The following is a 21,807-nucleotide window of genomic DNA, read 5'->3' on the forward strand; positions in this document are numbered from 1 at the left end:
GTTTCAATCATGTATTATATATTAGATCATTCAGTCTTTGCAAGGACTCTATGTAATGAGTGCTATTATTATTCCCATTTTATAGATGAGGAAATTGAGAGCAAAGGGAGATTAAAAATTGCCTGAGGTTTTACAGTTGGTATATGGAGCAGTGAGTCAGGCCAGCATCCAAGTCCATGTGTTTAACCAGCACGCTGGGTACAAAGAAGGGAGGAGAAAACAAGGACTTCTAGATCAGCTGGCAATTCACAAAAACATCTTATTCCCTACATGCATAATATGCATAATGTTTATAACTGGTGCAACATCTCACGCTTGTAATCCTAGCACTTTGGGAGGCCAAGGCGGGAGGATCACTTGCGCACAGGAGTTTGAGACCAGCCTAGGCATAGCAAGACCTCGTCTCTAATAAAAGTAAAAAAAAAATTAACCAAGTGTGATGGTGTGCACCTGTGATCCCAGCTTGGGATACTACTCTCAACCCAGAGGCTGAGGCAGGAGGATCCCTTGAGCTCATGAAGTTGAGGCTGCAGTGAGCCATGATCACACCACTGCACTCCAGCCTGGGTGACAGTGAGATCCTGTCTCAAAAAAACAAACAAAAAAAATTATAAGCTCACTATTAGTTATAATATAGAAGCATAAAAGGACTTTGGCTTCCTACCTCTCTTCTTATTGCTTGGTCTGCTCTAAACACACCCATTTCCTTGTTTCAAGAATGCAATAGATTCATTCCACATACAGGCTGTTTGCAAGAACTGTGTCTTCCCACTTGGAACATTTTACCCTAGGTCTAAAACTGCCTTACTTTCTTCTTTCATTCAGATATATACTGAGATGTCACTCCTACAGACGGGTCTGTCTATCCGGACCTCAACCCTGTCACTCGCCTAATCCTAATCCTAAACCTGCTTTATTGTTCTCCATAACGTTTTTCTTCATCATTATTTGTTTTCTTTTGAGTTAACCATCTGCCATAGCAGAATGTAAGCTTCACAAGGACAGAGCCATTCTTTTCTTCCTTGTTGTCTCCAGTGCCTAAAAGATGTCCCTTGCCTGTGGCTGGTGATAAATAAATTAAAACATAAATAAATGAAATAGAATTAAATTGAAAGCACGTGGCCGGGTGTGGTGGCTCACACTTGTAATCCCAGCACTTTGTGAGGCCAAGGCAGGCGGATCACGAGGTCAGGAGATCGAGACCATCCTGGCTAACACAGTGAAAACCCGTCTCTACCAAAAATACAAAAAAATTAGCTGGGCGTGCGGGCAGGCACCTGTAGTCCCAGCTACTCGGAAGGCTGAGGCAGGAGAATGGCGTGAACCCGGGAAGCGGAGCTTGCAGTGAGCCGAAATCGCGCCACTGCACTCCAGCCTGGGCAACACAGTGAGACTCCGTCTCAAAAAAAAAAAAAAAAAAAAGCGCATGATGGGGAAAAGCACTGATACTATTCAATGCGAATCATTTGTTCATTTAATAAAAATGCTTTTTTTCCCAAGGAATTCTAGAACATCAAGTAGCTGGACGTGATTGCCTCTGCACTCACACTCGTCTCACCCCCATGGCACTCTTGTACTTACTATGTTTCTGCATAGCACTTCTCACCTTCGAACCATCATACATTTACTTATTTATTAGTTAATCATTTGTGTTCTGTTCCCCTCACCCCCTTAGAAAGTAAGGTCCACATAGGCAAAGATTTGGGTTTGTTTTTTTCACTGATGAATTCAAAACGCCTAGGGTGATTCCTGTCACAATGTAGGGACTTAAGAAATATCATAAAGGAATGAATGAATTGACACTTCTATATTTAAGTATCTCCAGTTAAATATGTATGTAATCTCATGAATTATTATGTTGGTTCACATGTACAGAAGTCCTGACTTGTGGCCTTGTGTGTTACTTTTTTATTTTCTACCTGTCTACCCTACTTGGCATAAAACAAAATTAATTATATAATTTCACAAAAATAATGCATTTCTTTAAACAAGCATCCTGAAAGATATAGGTCATACTATAAAGAGTTCTAGTAGCCTAATGTCAAATGTCTTGGTAGAATTCAGTAGGCTGCCCTGTACACCAGAATAGATGGCATTTTTACTAAGGTACATTTCTGAGTTGTGGTATGATACAACCATTAAAGCCAACATTAATCCAGTTATAAGTAACAGAGGCCATTTTTGAATTGGATAAGATTAAATATATACTTTAGACATTTTTAGATAAGGGAAAAATGTTTAAACAATAAATTAATTAATCCCCTTGTTTCATATAAATCTTGAGTTGTATTAATCAGGTTATTCCTATTTCAAGATTAAATATTATAATGTATACCTGATTGTGTCAGTATATATTTTTTCAAACATATTTGCTTTTGTAGATGGTCAGAAGTTCCCAAGTTTCATGAATGCCCCACAGATTCATAGGCATTTATAGCTCCTATTTATTCTGAGAAGTAGACAACAGATTCATAGAACACAGTCTCATAAGTCATATTTTGGGGGGAATCATCTATACATACGTTATAGGCAGGGCTGGTAACACACTGGACAAAAATGTGTTGTTAAAGTATGTTTTATGCTATATGAAAAGTGAAGTTTATGGCTCAAATGCTTATTTGCAAGAAAACAGCTTGTCTGCAATCATTGCATTCTTTTTTTTGTACTCTGAGAAAAAAGCCTTAGCTTTTTGGTATGTCAGGTTCCTCATCCATAAAGTTGGCATATTTCTTATTATTTATCCCTAAGACATACCTTAAAAAATATTGCGATGACATATAATCACTTTTTTTCTGAAACTAAAGATGCAGTGTGAATATAAAAGAGTGACTTGTATGGATTTTTTTTTTCTTCCTCTTTTCTGTGGTGGATGTCATTTGGAGTGCTAGCTGAAATATTTATTTAAAAAAAAAACTCTTTAACAAGACTATCTGAATACAAATGTGTTTGTCCTATAAATGCCCAAAAGTCAAGAAATAACAAAGAATGGCTGAAATTGTCCTCCTTTCTGAAGAGGCTTTGTTCCCTGGAATTTCTCCCATTTAAATGATCTCAGTGCAGTAAGTGATAGCCAGGACTTGGCACGACTGAAGAAATTACCAAGCTTACCCTTCTGCTGACTTGCTGCAGATCATTCTAACTTCTCTTCCTGGTTATGAGTTATGATATTATGAAAGTGTTTGTGGTAAATTCCTAAGAGAGAACAAAAACTTTATCCCTTACAAAAGCAAAATGAGATTATAAAATAACAGGAAAAAAATCAAAATCGATTGTCTTTATTCCTTCTTCTTTAGTCTCTGTCCTAGTAGCCAACATTTATGATATGCTTACTGTATGCCTAACTCTGTTATAAGACCCTTGTTCATGTTAACTATCATAATCCTCATACGACATCCTATGAAGTAAGTTCTGTTATATTCATTTTGTAAATAACAAAATAGAATCATGGAAATATTAGCTAACTTGCCCATGTCACTTGTTTAGGAAACACTGAATCTGAGTTTTAAACAAACTTTTCTCTTTGTAGTCTAGTTCATTGTACACAGTTGCAAAAACATATAACAATTCTTGACTTTTCAAGCTATAGAGGGAACTGTATATAGTTGATTTTTGTTTGTTTTATTGTTTACAATATTTGAGAAGAAAAGATAAGTAAAAAAAAAAAAAAACCCAAACTTTTTATTAATTTAATTTGTTTTTTCAGAGACAGGGTCTTTCTTGTCACCCAAACTGGACTGCAGTGGCATGAGCATAGTTCACTGCACCCTTAACTTTCTGGGCTCAAGCAATCCTCCCACCTCAGCCTCCCTAGTATCTGAGCCTCCCTAGTATCTGGGACTACAGATACCTGCTTCCATACTCTGCTAGTTTTCGTATCTTTTGTAGAGATGGGAGTTCTCACTTTGTTGCTCAGCTTGGTTTCAAATTCCCTGGCCTCAAGCGATCCCCAACCTTGGCCTCTCAAAGTTCTGGGATTATAGATATTAGCCACTGCACCCAGCTTCAATCTTTAAAATATTCTATATCCTTTATATTTATAAACTACAGTAAGAGATGCTTAGCATAATAATATTTTTATTCATTTTTTAAAATTCCAGCAAAAATCAGATACTCTATTCCTGGAAAAGAAAACCATAGCTAACATTTCAGGGTTCTATGGCGTTAAGTCAGGCATTTTTCACTTCTAATAAATGCCCAAAGCTCTGAAGGCTAATTTAGTTCTTCCAAAATATGCTTCACTGGTTGGTTCACAGCAGTTATTTCCTGTTAACAGATAGATTTGGTGATTTAAGCATAAATTCTACTCTGCTATGACAACATAATTAGCTCTTTCCATCATTATTGGAAGAAAGATACATTTTTCCCCCTTCGAGAACACAGTATTATTACTTTGAGTGACCATGAAATTATTTGCTAGAGGAGCACTTTGAAAATATATTAAAAGTTTTTTTAAAAAAAAAAAAAATTAGGATGTGTTCATCACCATTGTTCATTGAGTGTGTAAAAGAATTAACTGAAAAGCACTTGAAAGTATGAAAATGTGAATCATAGTACAGCAGCTGTATTTGCTTAATGCAGGGTCAGGCCTAGGTCAGAAAGTGAATACGTTGGCCAGCAGCAGATAACAACGTGAAGCTCTTCTAAGTACAGAATTTCCAAAGATCAAGAGCCATTTTGTCAAGACCAGTTCAATTTGGGAAGCAAGAACTTTATTTCTGATATTTGGAGTTTGGCTTCTCAGTAAAATTTAAAGAAATAAATATCAGTACAACCATCAACTCTGTGAACACTTGACAGCAATGCTGATTTGGGGGCTGAATGAAGTGGGTATGTAAATGAGTACATTGATAGAGGACTCTTTATGTAACTGCACTGTCCTAGGTTTGTTATGTATGTTACCTTTTAAAATCTTCACAGTAATCCTATACAATATGTACTAGAATTGTCTTCATTTTATGGATGAAGAAATGAATACATAGCAACCTCAGTTAAGTACAGAACTAGGATTAAACTATGGCAGAGCAGATCCAGGCTCCATGCTTGTAACAACCACAGTAGGATAATGACCCCCAAAGGCATCAGGTCCTAATCTCTGGAATTTGTAAATTTTGCCTTATGTGGAAAAAGGATCTTTGCAGATTTGGTTAAGGATCTTGAGATGGAGAGATTTTCCTAGATTGCCCAGGTGGGCTTTAAAGGTCATCACAAATGCCTTGTAAGAGAAGGACAAAGGGAGATTGACACAGATTGAAGAAGAGAATGCAGTGTAACCACAGAGGTAGAGACTAGAGGGATGTAACCACAAGCCAAGGAATGCCATCAGCCACTGGAATCTGGGAGAGGCAAGTCATGATCTCTCCCTAGGAACCTCCAGAGGGAGCGCATAGTCCTACTGTCCCTTTGATTATGGCTCAGTGAAACTGATTTCAAATATTTGGCCTTTAGAACTGCAAGTGAATATATTTCTGTTGTTTTAAGTTTGTGGAAATTTCCACTGGAAACACAACGGCTATGCGGCATCCATTTTCCAGCAAATTCACATCATGGAGTAACCCACTTCTAAATAGCTGGTGAGCTTAAACAAGTGAGTTAGCCTCTCACAGTTCTAGTTATATAATCTGTAAAGTGAGGGAGTTGGACTTTGTGACTTGTAAGACATTTTATAGTTATACATCATAACGGAAATTGTTTCCAGGCCTTCGGCAAAGGGAATTGCCAGATTATTTTGGGAACTGAATTTAACTCAGCATTTACTAAGGAGCTGCTATGTACTCAGCACAAAACACCAAGATTTATTTGATCTCAAATAATTTTTAAAATTTTAAAATGTAGCATTCAAGGCTGGGATTAAGTTTGTTTTTTGAAGTAAAACTCAGCAGTGACATGATATCAAATAGAAACATGGCCATAACTGTGCAGAGACACATTCCATATCAGGAGTTTCTGTGCAGTGAACTCTAGGCTGAGGATGCAAATTCATTGCATCTTGCCTGTTAACTCTTGCTCCGCCGTGGCCTCCCAGAGTCCTGTGTTGGAGCAGATCCTGAAGCTAAATCCAGACTCTGGAGAAAATATCATGGTCAATTAGGTATAGACACATGAGCTGGAAGGGAATGCAGTGGTTCCAAATGTTTGCCATTCCTACTCTAAAGCACAATAATTAAGATCATAACCACTCTTAACAGTTTCCTGCTGTACCTGAAAGAGCTTCAGGTTTTTCTTCAAAGCAATTGTAGAAATGACAACATTGGTTCCAAAAAGAATGTAGGGACATTTTAATCTAAGTAATCATCAAGAATTACAGAAATGACTGCAAAGTGTCTTTTCAGCCATCAAGACACTTTTTCTTTTCCTAACTCAGGCGCTATTGGTTTACATTTATTAAAAATGTCAACTAATCTTCTGACGTGCCCACATTTATTGCCTAACATTCCTTCTGAAAGTAGGTAAAGGAATATAAGTGAATAATTATAAAATACTAATTTATGAAATGTTATGTATGCAACCTACTAACAAAAACAGCTTTACTCACCAATGTCTCTTGTTGGCTTTCTTAGTTAAGTGTCTGAAAGTCAGAGCAAAAGGCTCTGGGGATTTTCTCTGAGGTGAGAGGCCACAAGAAATATTAACGTAACTTGACACTTTCAGCATTGAACTTTCTGGACCATTGGTCTCAAAGTAGCAGTCCACAGGCCCAATATGGCATCCCACCTTTTTGGTTTAGTCCTCAAAATGTTGGCCCACACAAGTATTTTGATAAAGTTTTAAGTAGCTGACAACATATAGTTAGAAAAAAAAAATCTCATAAAAATCCACATTACCAACTTCTGTTAGTCATCAAATATGGGGTCTGTAGCCCATTGAACCTGCACTGCTATTGGCAACAGGCAGCCAGAGCTAAGTAACAAGAGTAAAGAGGAAGCTGATTGATTGGTTTTGTACCCATGTCTCCATTAACAGTTAGAAAATAAAAGACAACCCAGGTAGGTGTCATGTTTCAAGAAAAAAAAAATCTTATGCCTAGCTTTCTCCCATTTGTTACCTGTATGGCCTCTGGAGACATATGAAACTCAAGTCCTGTGCTAGACAATGTCAACCATCAACTAGTACAAAAGTGAGCTCTGGGACACTGTGGAAACACCAACAGGGACACACTGTAAACCAGGCTTTTAGAGCCACAATGCAGAAGCAGATCTGCATGGCTCCCCACAGCCTCCTACAGTGTCCACATTGCCATACATATCTTGGTGCTCCATAATCAATGAATCAATTCATCAACCAGTGCTTCTCAGATTTTAATGCTGTGCAGAAAACACACCTGTGGAGTTTGTTAAAACTGTAGATTCTCAGGGCCCAACCTGAGTGTGGAATCTGCATTTTAATCAAGCACAGCAGGGTAATAGCTGCATATCTCTTTACGAAACATCACCTTCAAGTATTGGCCCTCCCAATTGCTTTGTCTCATTGGTTATGTTTATTTTGATTAGTAGTGATAACAGTAAATGTATAGCCTAATAAAATTTATTAATACTTTGGGGGAAAAGTAGAGTGGGGGATTATTATCTTTTGGGCACTTACTATATGCTAGGCATGTGCTTAGAATTTTATAGGTGACCCTTCCTATATAACCCTGTGAAATTATACCCATTTATCAGCTGATGAAGTAACTAAGGCAGGAAGAGGCTAAGCAATGTGCTCAAGGTTAAATGGATAGTCAAGTGGCAGAGTCAGGACCTAAACCCAGGATTGTGTATGCCAAAACCTTGCTCTCAGCCACAGTGTTAGCCTACCCCGTGGCTTTCAGACCTTTTTGACTTACAATAAAAAATAGGTTGATATCATGACCTACTAGACACATACCCACATCCTTACACACAGAGACATATGAATGTACATACACATACACATCTATAAGACTATGTATATCTTGATAACTTCTGTTTATTCAGTTTCATACTTTTTAATGCTAGGTTTTAATCCACTGAATAGATTTTATAACCCTCTTAAGGGTCATGACACTCAGTTTGAAAAACAGCAATAAACCTGAAATTCCAAAAGAACAATAAGGAATATTAGATACTATAGTTTATGGACCGTATGGCCAAGGTGTGTGTGTGAGCATGATGTGTACAAAATTTTTGCAGATGAGTAATCACTTCTCATTCAAGAACTCTCTGAGTAATAATAAATGCAATTATAACAATCTATTACATATGTTGTGCTTTATAATTTTCCAAACTTTTCAGATTCATTATCTATTTTAATATTCACAAAACCTGATGAAGTCTAAAAAACAACAACAGTAATAATGTAACATATCACTTATATCTTATTCTGTGGAATTTAAGGATTTAGATCCCCACTAGGATAGTCTACTGAAATATACCCATTGAAGAATTACTTCATAATATCGGTCTATCACATCACCAATATTTTGTTTTCTTAAAAAAAGTTATTCTATGCTTAATGATGGATAGAAAAAAATAAAAAATATTTTATTCTAATTAATCTTTCTGCATAATGAAGTACCTTTGGTGAGATAATACATATTTTTAATAAATGTAAATCATTTTTAAATTGGATAAAAACATGCTTATCTTCTTCAAGGCAGTAGTATCCACCACCTGCCCGCTTAGCTACCACAGGGAGATCTTTTTGCTGATATTTTGTCCTAGTCTTCTAAAATCAGCAGGGCTCAAAGGTGGAGAGGTGTTAGTATGACCCATGATACTAGAGCCTCCACTTTCCTATTATAGGCATCACTGATTGTTTTCAGACAGTAACAGGCAGAGGTGCTCAAGAAATGGCACTGGGAAGAGACAGGATGTTCTGCCCCTTTTGTAAATATGCACGTTGACATGATGGGCTTCCTTCCACACTGTTTTGGGTAGGCATTTCCCTCCCCCATCCTCTCTGTCCTATGGATACAGTTGCCAAAATAATTCTTAGTGCATTTACAATCACCGGGGCCTGAATTTTCATCTGCTTTTGTGGAGTATATTATATTACTCTCCAGGATTTATACAAAGAATTTGCTAATTTTTTAAAGTATTAAATTTCTGTAACTCACTTCTCTCCCTAGTTTCTAACTCTTACACACACCTGTAGATCCAAGTATCCAAAAAGTTCCCTGAAAGTTGTTCTGAGAGGAATATTATAAGCTGTTGTCTTCAAAGATGTATCAACTCCTTGACTTTTGAAACAATTTCTTCTCTTATTTCTCTTGGACACATAATTGCAACCAAGAAGTACCTTATTCCACAAAGGATAAGCTTTCCCCCCTAAAATGTATATTTAAAATCTTAGTCTGTTCAGTAATAGGTCCTTACAGCAAAAGCATCCTTCAGAATTATCTAGTAATTCATTTTCATTTCATAAATATGGAAAATGAAGGCCAGAAAATCTATCTCCCAGTGAGTCTTCTTTTCTGCTAACCGCATTGTCAAAAAGCAGAGCTAATGTTTGCGGAATGCCATGAATTCATGTATTCTGTATCACAGCTAATTTGTAACCACAGTATATTGTGCAAAAAAAAAAATCATTGAAAGCATCAAAATTCTACCCCCAATAAATGAGACTCTGTTTGCACATGTGTGTGTCCAAAGGGACTTTCTTTGGTTATGTATAAATGGAAAATAGAAATCTATATTGTTTCAGGTCTGATTCTACATCTGCTAATTGGATTTCAGTGTATGGATTCAGTAAGCCAATATTCATGTTCTTAAGTAAACATCTCTCTGAATGCATACATATGACGATAGCTTTTAATTGGCAGAATCAATGACTAAGTTAGATGCATATCAAGTTGAATTTGCGAAAGTAATCTAGGTTATTAATGAAAGGACTTCATACTTATTTTAGTAATAGTCTTATAACTAATGGAAAGAAAGCAGAATGTAGAATCCTAAAGGTCTTCCAAGGGCAGAAATTCGTCTTTTTTTTCCTGACAGGAATGGCCACATTATTCTGAACCATTCTGTTTTACATCTAATTCCTAGCTGACAAGTGTCTGTTTTTCATTCTTATTCATTCGTCACCCTTGTGTTCACTCTGCCTGCAAGGCAACCGGCCTGCCTTCTATCACATCTCTCCAAATGATGAAAGATATGCTTAAAATCTTATCTACCCTCCCCTCACAGAGTAGCGAGGTGTGCTGAAATGAGCGGCTTCCGTCCTGCATGGCCGCGATATACCCTATGCTCATTACACAATCTCAAAGCCAGAGAGGTTTTACGGCAGGAATTAGAAGTGTTTTTCAGGAAGAAGTATTGCCTTGTGGGGGGTTAAGTGTGAGATCATTCTAGAAATTAGATAAAATTTATATAGAGCTTAAAGCCAACCCCTTAAAATAATTCTGTGGTATTCAATGATGGTTTATTAAGCCTGTCTCTGGAAGTAGATGCCTGTATCCATCGCCATTCTCAATTAGGAAACAAACGTCTACATAAAATACGCCTTCCTATGGCAAGAATTAGAAAACTGTGCCAAAAATTGCACCATATTCTGAGAAGAATTACAGCATGCTGCACTCAAACCCGTTGCCCGTTAATGGTGCTACTAACTTCTGTCACCTTAAAATTTTGGAAAAGAGTAGTAGATACCGTTGGGACTCAGAAAACAATACCCCAAAATGAAGACCCCGGAAGCAAAAGTTTTTCTCTGACCTTCTCCTGCCCTCCTGTCTCTCAGTCCCTTCTTCCCCAAGGCCAGCTATGGAAAAGACAATCCCTCTTTCCCCCAGGCGAGTCATAGAAACCCCCTTAGTCCAAAACCAGCCACAAAACTGAAAAATATTATTCTAAATTTCCAATCTCCTTTTTGTGTAAAAAGTGACCATAAAAAATTCATCTAACCTACCTTGTGTGATCATAGGTCATCAGACCCCCATTCCAGAGAGGGCCCTGCCTGACACCCAGGTGAAGGAAGGAATGAATGCTCAGAGAGGCCAGGAAAAATCTAGACCCACAGTTTTGCCGGGTCTCTCCACTCAGTCTATTAACATTAGGTCAGATCCTTTTTGTCCAATCATATTTCTACACACTGTCCAGTTTTTGTTGAATGGAAGCATCAAAATGGGCAATTATCCCTGGATCTTTATGTCTTCATTCCAAAGGCTCCCATGTGTACATGTTAAGTAAAATTTGTCTGTCTTCTCTCCAAATAATCTGCCTTTTGTGACTTAGTTGGTTTTCCACTGAACCTTCAGAGGGCAAAGGAGAACTTTTCCCTCTGCTCCCACAGTACCCAGAATGGTCATTTCCCCACTTCCTGGCCACTCCTCATCACAGCTTGGCTTCTGCTCCCCCTCACTCCTAAACTTCCCAGACCAATGACTTCTCTCCTGTGAGTGCTTCTGAGTCCTTCACTGCATTTCTCCTATTGACCTCCCCACTTTTTAAAACTTTATTTTCCTCTTGGATGCTCTGACACTAACTTCCTTGGGTTTTCTCCTACCGCTTTGTTCACTCTATATCATTGGATGACAGCTTTTCCTCTTGAACGTAACCGTCTTCTTTTTTTTTTTTTTTTTTAATGCTGTAGCCTCTCCCTGGTGATGCCATCTATTTCCAGTGCTTCAGCAATTGCCTAGTTAGTGAAGCACAAGAAATCCTACCAGGCCTTCTTTTCCAAGCCCTAGACCTGCGGTTCTCAACTGCAGGTGACTTTTCCCTTTAGGGGACATCTGGCATTGTCTGAAGTTACTTATTTTCTTAAGGTTGGGATGGGGTTCTAGTGGCATCTAGCAGGTAGAGTCCGGGAATATTGCTAAGCATCCTGCTATGCAAAGAACGACTACCACAAGGAATTACCCAGTCCCCAAAATTAATAGGGTTAAGGTTTAGGAACCATGATCTGGACTACTAGACTTTTCAGTTTGAATGTTTCACAGATGTGCCAAACCTAACATGTACCAACATGAATTTATCTTTCTCTCTGCTTCGCTGCCCAAGTTGATACTATGCCACTCAGTGTTTGTACCAAGTTAACAATGCAGTAGCTAAGAATATAACATTATTCTTGCCTTGTGGCACTCTCCAAATACCTACATCTTCTTCAAGGTATGATCTATTTATTTCTAGAATTACTTCCTCCTCTTCCTGTCCACTATACTAGCTGAGTTCAGGACCCCATCATCCCTCATGGTTTATTCAAATGAGTCCCTAACTAACTTCGGGCTCCTCACCACCGCCTCCCTCCATCAGTCACTCTGATGGATACTCTTGGTCTCTGACCTCACTCCTTTCAGGGTTTGCCATTCCATAGCATGACAGAAAGGCTTTTCATAAGCACACCTCAGCTTACCTTTCTAGTCTTCTTTCTGTGTCTTGTACATCTTCATCCAAAGTACCTAATAAAATGTCTACCATATGGAGACAATGAATAAATGTTAAATGAAATTGCTCTATTTAAATACATATATGCCTTTTTCTTGTTCTTAGCCCTCATTTTGTGATATCTTGGTCTTAATTTAAATTAGAGTGAGTCAGTATGTTATTTAATTTGAGAACTCATTCCAGTTATTATGTCTTTGCCCAACCCCACATCAGGCAGAAGTTCCTCAGAATCATTTTTTACAAACAAGATAAATCTTGTCGAGAACATTTTAGCCCATAAATGATATTCACTGCTGCTCTTTTTATTGGTATCTGGTGTTTCATCAAATTTTATCTCAGTGCAGATAAAAAAAACCAAGAGAAGCCACCACATAAGAAGAGAAAATTTTTAATGTTTCCATTGAAAGAATACGAATTAACCAAAAGAGATGTCAGGGGGATGTGTGGGGTGGAAAAATGTAGAAAATCTGTATCAGTAGGTTCTTTTTTTTTTTTTTTTTTTTTTTTGAGACAGAGTCTCGCTCTGTCGCCCAGACTGGAGTGCAGTGGCCGGATCTCTGCTCACTGCAAGCTCCGCCTCCCGGGTTCACGCCATTCTCCTGCCTCAGCCTCCGGAGTAGCTGGGACTACAGGCGCCCGCCACCTCGCCCGGCTAGTTTTTTGTATTTTTTTTTTTTAGTAGAGATGGGGTTTCACCGTGTTAGCCAGGATGGTCTCGATCTCCTGACCTCGTGATCCGCCCATCTCGGCCTCCCAAAGTACTGGGATTACAGGCTTGAGCCACCGCGCCCGGTCAAGCAGGTTCTAAGGCAGCCATTGATTATTGTGCTGTGATGCTCCAGGTAATTTGGTCAACATGTTTTTTGGATGTAAGACAATGACATGGTTTAGATAACTTTAAAGTTATGATAACTCTGTGGATTCCAAATGTTCATTTCTTTTTGTCATTGTTCTTGTTGAGATGAGGTCTCACTCTTTCACCCAGGCTGGAGTACAGTGGTGCAATCTCGGCTCACTGCAACCTCCGCCTCCTGGGTTCAAGCAATTCTTGTCCCTCAGCTTCCCAAGTAGCTGGGACGACAGTCGCACACCACCATGCCCAGCTAATTTTTGTATTTTTAGTAGAGACTGGGTTTCGCCATGTTGGCCAGGCTGGTCTCAAACTTCTGACCTCAGGTGATTCACCTGCCTTGGCTTCCCAAATTACTGGGATTATAGGCATAAGCCACTGCGCGCGGCCCCAAATGTTCATTTCTACAATATACTCAATGTCTTGACAATCAAATTAGAAGCATTTTTCTGATAGAAATTCTGTCACATTTGGAGGTCTCTTGTCTTGCCTCAGACCCTCATAGATCTATAATTTTCTCACAACCCTTATAATCTTGAGGGTTTTCTTCTGCCGAGAATTCCAAAAATATGGCACGTGTGTAACAATGCAGTCTTTTCTTAGTGCATTTTTTCCAGGTGCTTTCTGGTAGAGCTCTATTAGGGATATACTTGAGAGCAGGAGTCCCAACCCCTGGGCTGAGAACTGGTACTGGTCCGTGGTCTGTTAGGAGCTGGTCGCACAGCAGGAGGTGAGTGGCAGGCTAGTGAGCATTAGGGTAACACCTGAGCTCTGCCTCCTGTCAGATCAGTGGCAGCATTAGATTCTCATAGGAGCATGAACCCTATGTGAACTATGGATATGAAGGATCTAGGTTGCACACTCCTTATGAGAATCAAACTAAGGTCTAATGATCTGAGGTGGAACAGTTTCATCCCAAAGCCATCCCCACCATGCCCCATCCCAACGGTCAGTGGAAAAACTGTCTTCCACGAAACCAGTCCCTAGTGTCAAAAAGGTTGGGGACCACTGCTCTAGGGTCTTCAGATTTCCACTCATTAGTTCAATCCACTGCAATGCCGCTCTCAGATTCTTACGTCTTCATCAGGGACCTGGGATGACACAACAGAGGCATTAATTTTTTATTAAAATTCACTGGGTAAAATTCTAATAACTTTTTATTGGAAGGAACTGAACTGTACATGCATGAAATAAAATTTTTGTAGACTTTTAAAAAAATGCTGCTTCAAAGTTCTATGACTAAATTAATTTTTTAACTTTAGAAATTAGATTAAATGTATACAGAGTTTAAAGCCAAACCATTAAAACAAAATAATTGTATGGTATTCAGTGATTATTTAGTTAAACCCATCTCTTGAAGTATGTGCCTCTGATGTGTTTAAAATGACACACTGGCTTCTAACACTTCTGTGCCCATCTAACAACAGTTTGCAAAACTCAGCTGCATATCCCTATATCAACTATAACTAGATAAATACATAATTAGGTACCTGGGATATTTGAGCAGAGATGACTAGGCTTCTAATTGATGAATGGCCATATGATTAAATGTAGTGATATCTTGGGACTCTTCTCCATTCTCTTTTCTCTGCCTTGTACTTGAGGCTCCTGAAGAAGTTATGTTTCTTCCTTACAGATTCCAGCATTCTGTTTTCCACTTTGTTTTACTATTATTATTATTATTATTATTATTATTATTATACTTTAAGTTCTAGGGTACATGTGCACAACGTGCAGGTTTGTTACATATGTATACATGTGCCATGTTGGTGTGCTACACCCATTAACTCGTCATTTACATTAGAGCTATACCTGTTTTCCACTTTGAAACGGAAACTCACCTAGAGTATTCATCGAAAGATTCCAGAGTTACTGGAGCTTCAATAGTATCCATTGTGAGAAAAGAGGAAAATATGTATATACATAAGGGAGTCTGTAGAAGAATCAAGAGAATGGAGTTTTTTTGACTCTGTGATCATCATAATTGATGGATAAAAAAATACTAATGAAAAGCAATTAATGAACTTTATTAATTGTTAAAATAAGGACTGCCAAAGGCTTCCATTGAAGTTTAAAGTAGGAACAGTTCATAGCCTCTGAATTTCACAATTTCTTCCACATAATATAGTCACCAGATTTAGTAAACTACTAATAACCTGTGGTTAAACAAAAATGCAAGTCCAGGCACCGTGGCTCACACCTATAGATCCAGCACTTTGGGAGGCTGAGGCAGGAGGACCACTTGAAGTTAGGAGTTTGAAACCAGCCTGGGAAACATAGTGAGACTCTATCTCTACAAAAAAAATTAAAAAAAAAAAAATAGCCAAGCATGCTAGCATGCACCTGTAGTCCCAGTCACTCAGGAGGCTGAGGCAGGAGGTTTGCTTGAGCCCAGGAGTTCAAAACTGCAGTGAGCTATGATCACACCACTGCACTCCAGCCTGGGACATGGAGTGAGATCCTGTCTCAAACAAACAAACTAGAAAAAGCACAGATAAAATACTAAGTCAGAAAATTTTTTGTACTCTCTGTAAATGAATAAACGTTATTTAGTTAGTTTTGACATGTATTTTGTCACTTTTACGTTCCAGATCTACGGAAGACATTTGAGCAGGAACCCCTAGGAAAGGAAGTGTCTTTGGAACAGGAAGTCTTACTCCAGTGTCGACCACCTGAAGGGATCCCAGTGGCTGAGGTGAATAACAACAGTTCTTTGCATTTAGCAATTGGCACTAAGTTATTCTAACAGGGGCCTAATCCCTGGCTAATGGTGCAGTGAATTAGGGTATGGCATGATGAATGGTTGGTAATGGAGTCCTAACTGCCTGCTGCTGGCAAAATAGATTGATTGGGAACTGATTAATGACTTGGGAGTCAATTAGAATGCCCCATTGGACAAAGCCACGGGCAGCTTGGTTTAATTTTGTCATTCTCTTTCAAGAAATCAGAAGTACTGCTTTATTTTATCTGGCACTTATCACAGAGAGAGATGGTATGACTTAACAATGTGCCATCAATTTTATTATTGTTCTTGCTGATATGCGAAAAATGTGAGTGTAAGAAGACAGTGTGTTTTTCTGTGTCTGTGAGTCTGTTCACCTAACATATGTATTTTCTATTCCATGATGTAGTCATAGACATACCTAAAAGCCATGCCCACACACCTTGCATAAAAACATGTTTTAGGAGTAACAGGTGTCAATTAGTTTCATCCTATAAGCTTTTGATCAAGTCCTTCATTTTCCATTTTTTGTTTCTGCTAGAACAAAGCCTACTGGTTGCTAATGAAGTATTAAAAATCAGATGCATACCATGACTTTTCATTAGCACCACACAATACAATGCCCTTTGAAAATATCTCTCTTTGGGGAAGAGGACTCTGACCCAGAAGAGACTGCAAGCACTCGCCATCATCTTAGATCACACTGTTGAGGAAAACTAATACCGTGTCTTTCATTTGTTAACAAATAAATCCTAAACTCTAAAAACAGGTTACCCTTTAAATGATTATTAGGAGACATACTTATATGCATCTGACACTATTGCCCTAACTGACCCCGTGTCCTACAAGCCCAAGCACACATTAATTTGACAAGTGGCATAGCTGCCAGTTTGGTGGTGGTCTTTGTTGGCCTCCAAACTACACTGAGTCATTTGAAAGTTTTACTCTTTATTGCATGTGTTGAAAGAGGCATATTTCAGTTGTTGCAATTTGGTCTTATATATGGGTTCAATGTATATGAATTTTTAAAAATTAAGCCCTGAAGTTGTGCCTATCTCTGAAAGTGAAAAATAATACTATTGAGACTTTCAACACAGTCCAAAAAGCAATTAATAATTAATAATGTACTTAAACTATTTTACTTCTCATAGTTTTTCAATTTTTTTCAAGAAGTAAAGATGGGGTCAGGTAGTTCGCTGGTCCCCTGACAACAAACTCAAACATCTGATTGTTCTTTTAATAGTAATAATAATAATTAATTAATTGAAAATTTAGGCAGAGTCCTTATGAAATAACTCCATTTTTCTATCATAGCCATTCATATCTCTATGAGTCAATGCAAAGAACTCAAAGGAAACTTTAATGAAATTCCTTTTTTTTTTACTTTGAAAGAGCTATTTTTTGTCTTAAATTGGCATCTCATGCCAATTGTTATCAGAGACTTTGCTTGATAGTAGCTATTTCATTCAACGGCATCAAAACCTTATCTCCCAGCACTAAGACACAGTATGATTTAGTACGACTAGAAAGGAGGAAACTCTTCTCTATTCAATATTTCATTTTGATAATTACAATAGTGCATATGTCTTCTTAATGGTATTTCTAAAATTTTAATGCACACGTCCTCCATGAAACCACCTTAGAGACCAAAACAGATCATGAGCAACATGGGTATCCATGGCATCATTTTTGCTCAGGGCTTCTAAAAGGTAACTGATCCTTGCAAAGACTTTAGGTGGGGAGATCTTAGTAATGTCTTCATTTTTTTCAGTCTCCTCGACAAAGTAGTTCACTTCGTCAAGGAGTAAAGATTCATGACTGCAAACTAATTGGCTGTGAATTCTATGTGTATCATCACTAGGGAAGAGACCAATTAAAACTTGGCAAGCTCAAAAATCATATACCCATTTGACATTCAAAGAACTATATTTAATATGCATTTCTTTTTCATTTTTTAAAGTCGGAAGAGAGATCAAACACACATGCTCAAGAGCAGGCTAATAAATTCCTGTGTAGATTCTTTTCAACACTATTAAAATCACCAAGATCAGAAAGCTAATGAATACCTTAACATGACATATTACAACTGCCATTTGCTCAAGAGGAGCAGATAAATTAAAAAAGAAAGGGATGAAAGGTAACTTGGTGAGTTAAAGGATTATACAATCATTTTCCTTCTAATATAAATGTGTTCATTATTTAATATTTCATTTATTTGTTTAAAGAATCTTTAAGCATAAAAATAGGATAAAGTGAAACATTGATGTTAAAGGAAAACCAGCAGGTAAAACTCATGTGTTTTGTAATAATTAGATCAGACTTTGGAAGATGAAGCCAGACTGGATTCGTGCTCCTTTTGTCTCCAAGGCAAATAATTCCAAGAAAGAGTCAGGCAAAATATGTTCAATGAACATATGGCTGATTGTTTCAATTGATCTTTGTTTTATAAGCATATGTCTAGTTCTATTGAGGAAGTAGTCAGGTACATTCTTTGCAGAATGTCAGGAAGCAGTAATTCCTTTTTCTCCAAATCAGTAAGTTTGTCAAGAATGCTAGTCTTAGTTTTGATATAGCACTTTGGGTACAAATAATGGCATAGGCATTTCTAAGGTAGTAACATTTTACTTCTTCCCTATTTTGGCATCCTATAATCTCCACCATAGAATGTTTTCTAATTTTCTTACAGCATTCCAGGTTCAAACCCAAGCATCACCATTTTTTACTTCAGTCAAGGTACTTAAATACTGTGAACCAAAGTTTCCTCAACCATAAAGGGGAGATAATACTAGTGTCTATGCAGAATGTGGTCGTGAGGTTTAAATGAGATAATATATGCAAATCACTTAGAACATGTCAAAAGCACTCAAGAAACATTAGGCATTGTTGATATTATTAATATATTATAATTTTTTAATTCACACAAGACCAAGCTCAACCTCTTAAATTCAAAATTCTTACTGAGTACCTTGCCCCTCTTCTTGGCACTGTGGGGTACACAGAGGGGAAGCTTCTGTTCTAAGAATCACCAAGATGCTCTCCTGTATTTGTTACTTTGGTTGGAGTCCACACATGCTACAGATGAAGACAATATTGTGAGCTTTAAAATAAGGAAATGCTCTTTCAACAACACTACCAAATAATTGGTTAATGAAACTACTTATAGCAAGTCATGATGTGCTGCTGCCCTTACCCTAATGTTTTGTTTTGTTTTGTTTTGTTTTGTTTTGTTTTGTTTTGTTTTGTTTGAGACGGAGTCTTGCTCTGTCACCCAGGCTGGAGTGCAGTGTCATGATCTTGGGTCACTGCAACCTCCACCTCCCAGGTTCAAGCAATTCTCGTGCCTCAGCCTCCTGAGTAGCTGGAATTACAGGCGCACACCAGCACACCCAGCTAATTTTTGTATTTTTAGTAGAGACAGGGTTTCACTATGTTGGCCAGGCCGATCTCAAACTCTGTGCCTCAAGTGATCTGCTCACCTCAGCCTCTCAAAGTGCTGGGATTACAGGTGTGAACTACTATGACTGGCCCCTTACCCTGATCTTTAAAGCTACTATTGTTCATTCAGTCCTTATTGACTCAGGACACTAGACCAGCCCTTACATTTTCTCCCAGAGGAAATTTAGCCTGAGGCTACTCTTGGTAGGTCTCCTTTTCAGAGCCCAAGGAAAGAGGGTGGCAAAGACAGTCTCAGAGGAGGAAGCGGTCAACCAAGGACTCCTTATACTTGTTTAGACTAAGCCCTTTCCAATAAGAAAACAGGGGACGCTAGGGAGGAAGCACAACAGTTTCAGAACTCTAGGCTTGGCTGCTCCTTCTCTGTTCTCCCTAAAGTCCTTTCTTTATATCTAGATTTTATTCCAAATATTTAATAACTGCATGGATTCCTGAGCACAAGAGCAGACTCTTAGGGGCCTAGTGCTATATCAGATATAACCCTTTAGCCACGGGGTCACAGAGTATCCAGAAATCCCAGGCAGCCAGCCAGGGCCTGGGGGTGAGGGGCACTCAGTAGTTTAGCAACAGATACAGAACTGTTTCCACATTGAATACCTGGCATGGATGAACCAGTGTGCCTGGCTAAACAGCAGCCCCCACATGCCACAATTTTATATAGCTCTACCTACTGATTGTATTGAAATTTATCTGTTTACTCTTCTTCTTGCCTGACAAGCTCGTGATGAGATAAGGAGCAAAAAGTTTTTTGTTCATGTTTTATCTCTAACGCCAGCAGGTTATAAGTCACTTAGTAGATTCTCTAAGTATATTTAACTAAATGACAGAAAGAGGCCCTGCTGGATGTGACATGGAGGCAGCACCTCAGGAGATGGAACGCTCTAAGAAAAAGGATGCTTCTCGTCCCTGAAGATGCAATCCTACTGAGAGATCTTGGTGTGGGATGACAGACTCCATCAGTCTGAACCCTGAGGGTGGGGTTCCAAACCACTAGGACCAAGAACCAAGGCCACTGGGAGTGGGAGACACTTGAGTTCCAGGACGATAAGGGAGGTGTTAATAAGAATAACATTAAAATTTTCAAGTAAACTAGATGAAAGAAAGGAAAACAAATCCCAGGAATACTCTAAAATGATATAGCTCAGTGTTTCCTTTAATAACACTTTTGTTAGGATCAAGCCAAAAATATGATTGTTGTCTTCCATTTCTGATGAGGCGTTTGCCTTTCTTTCAACAGATAAACCTTCCCCCCATCTCCCTGAAGATGCAAGAAAATTAATACACCCATGGAACTGGTGCTGAGTTATTCCACTAGCATAATAGCAGCACTCTATGAAATTAATCCCTCTTTGCTCATTTTATTTTATGCCTAGAAAATGTTACTGTCACATGGAGAGCCAGAAATGTATTCAGAGATGCTTTATCAGATTATCTCTTTTGGAGAGTACTGGGATGAAAACATCAATGGATACAAGATTTGTTGGCATGGCAGAAGGAGCAAAGCTGAATTTTTCTCTAAAACCTGTGATTTGTTTCACCTTTAACAAGGGGATAATTGCTCCTCTAATTATAATTGAGCTATTTCTCATAGGAGTTTAATTGGAGGAACAGGGCACAATGTTCAACTTATTGACCCAGTTGTGCTTAGAAACTGTCATGTTATTTATCAACATTTGCATCTCTAATTAGCAAGAGGGAAAATATGGGGTGAAGTGCAAAAGAATAGACTATTTTGCTGAGTGTAGTCGTGATAAACAGGGAACAGATTTTTTTAAGCTGATACTGACAGGGCAGAAAGCTGGTGGCAGCTGGAGGCGCCGCCAAATGTGCAGCATCAGGTGGCTCTCCATCTAATTGATTATTAATATGGCTGCTGAACACTTTCTTTCATGGGTCCTTCACGTTTCCCTGCCATTCTCCCATAATAGGAACTTCATATTGATGAATTTCCATGCAGGTATGTTGTCTCTGGAGAGGTGCTTTACACTCTTTCCAGGCAAAAGAGTTTAGAGAGGAAAGAAGAATTTGAATACCAGTTTGGAGGGAGATGTTGCTTTCAGTGCCAGTAATTATCCGTTGGAATTTTCTCCTACCGTGTGTGTAGCTACAAGACAGAGTTTTGATTAGGATATAATTCTCAGCCTTGAACACAGGTTTTCAAAAGTATCAGGTTCCCTTACTAGCAGTCACCTTTCAAGCTTTGCTTTGGTCCAATCAACATTCGCCAAAGTCACCTCCTTATTATGACCATCCCATACTTTTTGGGGTGAAAAATCATGGGAAAAATCCCAAATTTTTCTTCCAATATCTGCCTCTAATAGTTATACATAGAGATCGCCACAAGCCCAGAAACCATGTAAGCCAAATTAAAATTGCAATAAGTTTAAGCAATGTAAAGATCCATTTTAAAGCAGAAGAAATAATAGATTTTATCTGACTTATTATAC

At 38.3% G+C, this 21,807-nt stretch overlaps 1 protein-coding gene across 3 annotated transcripts in view; it reads left to right on the forward strand.

Annotated features, from left to right (window-relative positions):
• The window catches only part of LOC105464214 (unc-5 netrin receptor C), a 387,289-nt gene that overhangs the window by 260,251 nt on the left and 105,231 nt on the right, over positions 1–21,807 (forward strand). For all 3 annotated transcript variants that reach the window (XM_011711873.3, XM_011711874.3, XM_071093291.1), the window contains exon 4: positions 15,777–15,880. In XM_011711873.3, coding sequence (XP_011710175.1) covers positions 15,777–15,880 — 104 coding nt within the window. The remainder of the gene's footprint in view (positions 1–15,776; positions 15,881–21,807) is intronic.

The sequence above is a fragment of the Macaca nemestrina genome, chromosome 3 (genome assembly GCF_043159975.1).
Source record: "Macaca nemestrina isolate mMacNem1 chromosome 3, mMacNem.hap1, whole genome shotgun sequence".
In the NCBI taxonomy this organism is placed as follows: Eukaryota; Metazoa; Chordata; class Mammalia; order Primates; family Cercopithecidae; genus Macaca; species Macaca nemestrina.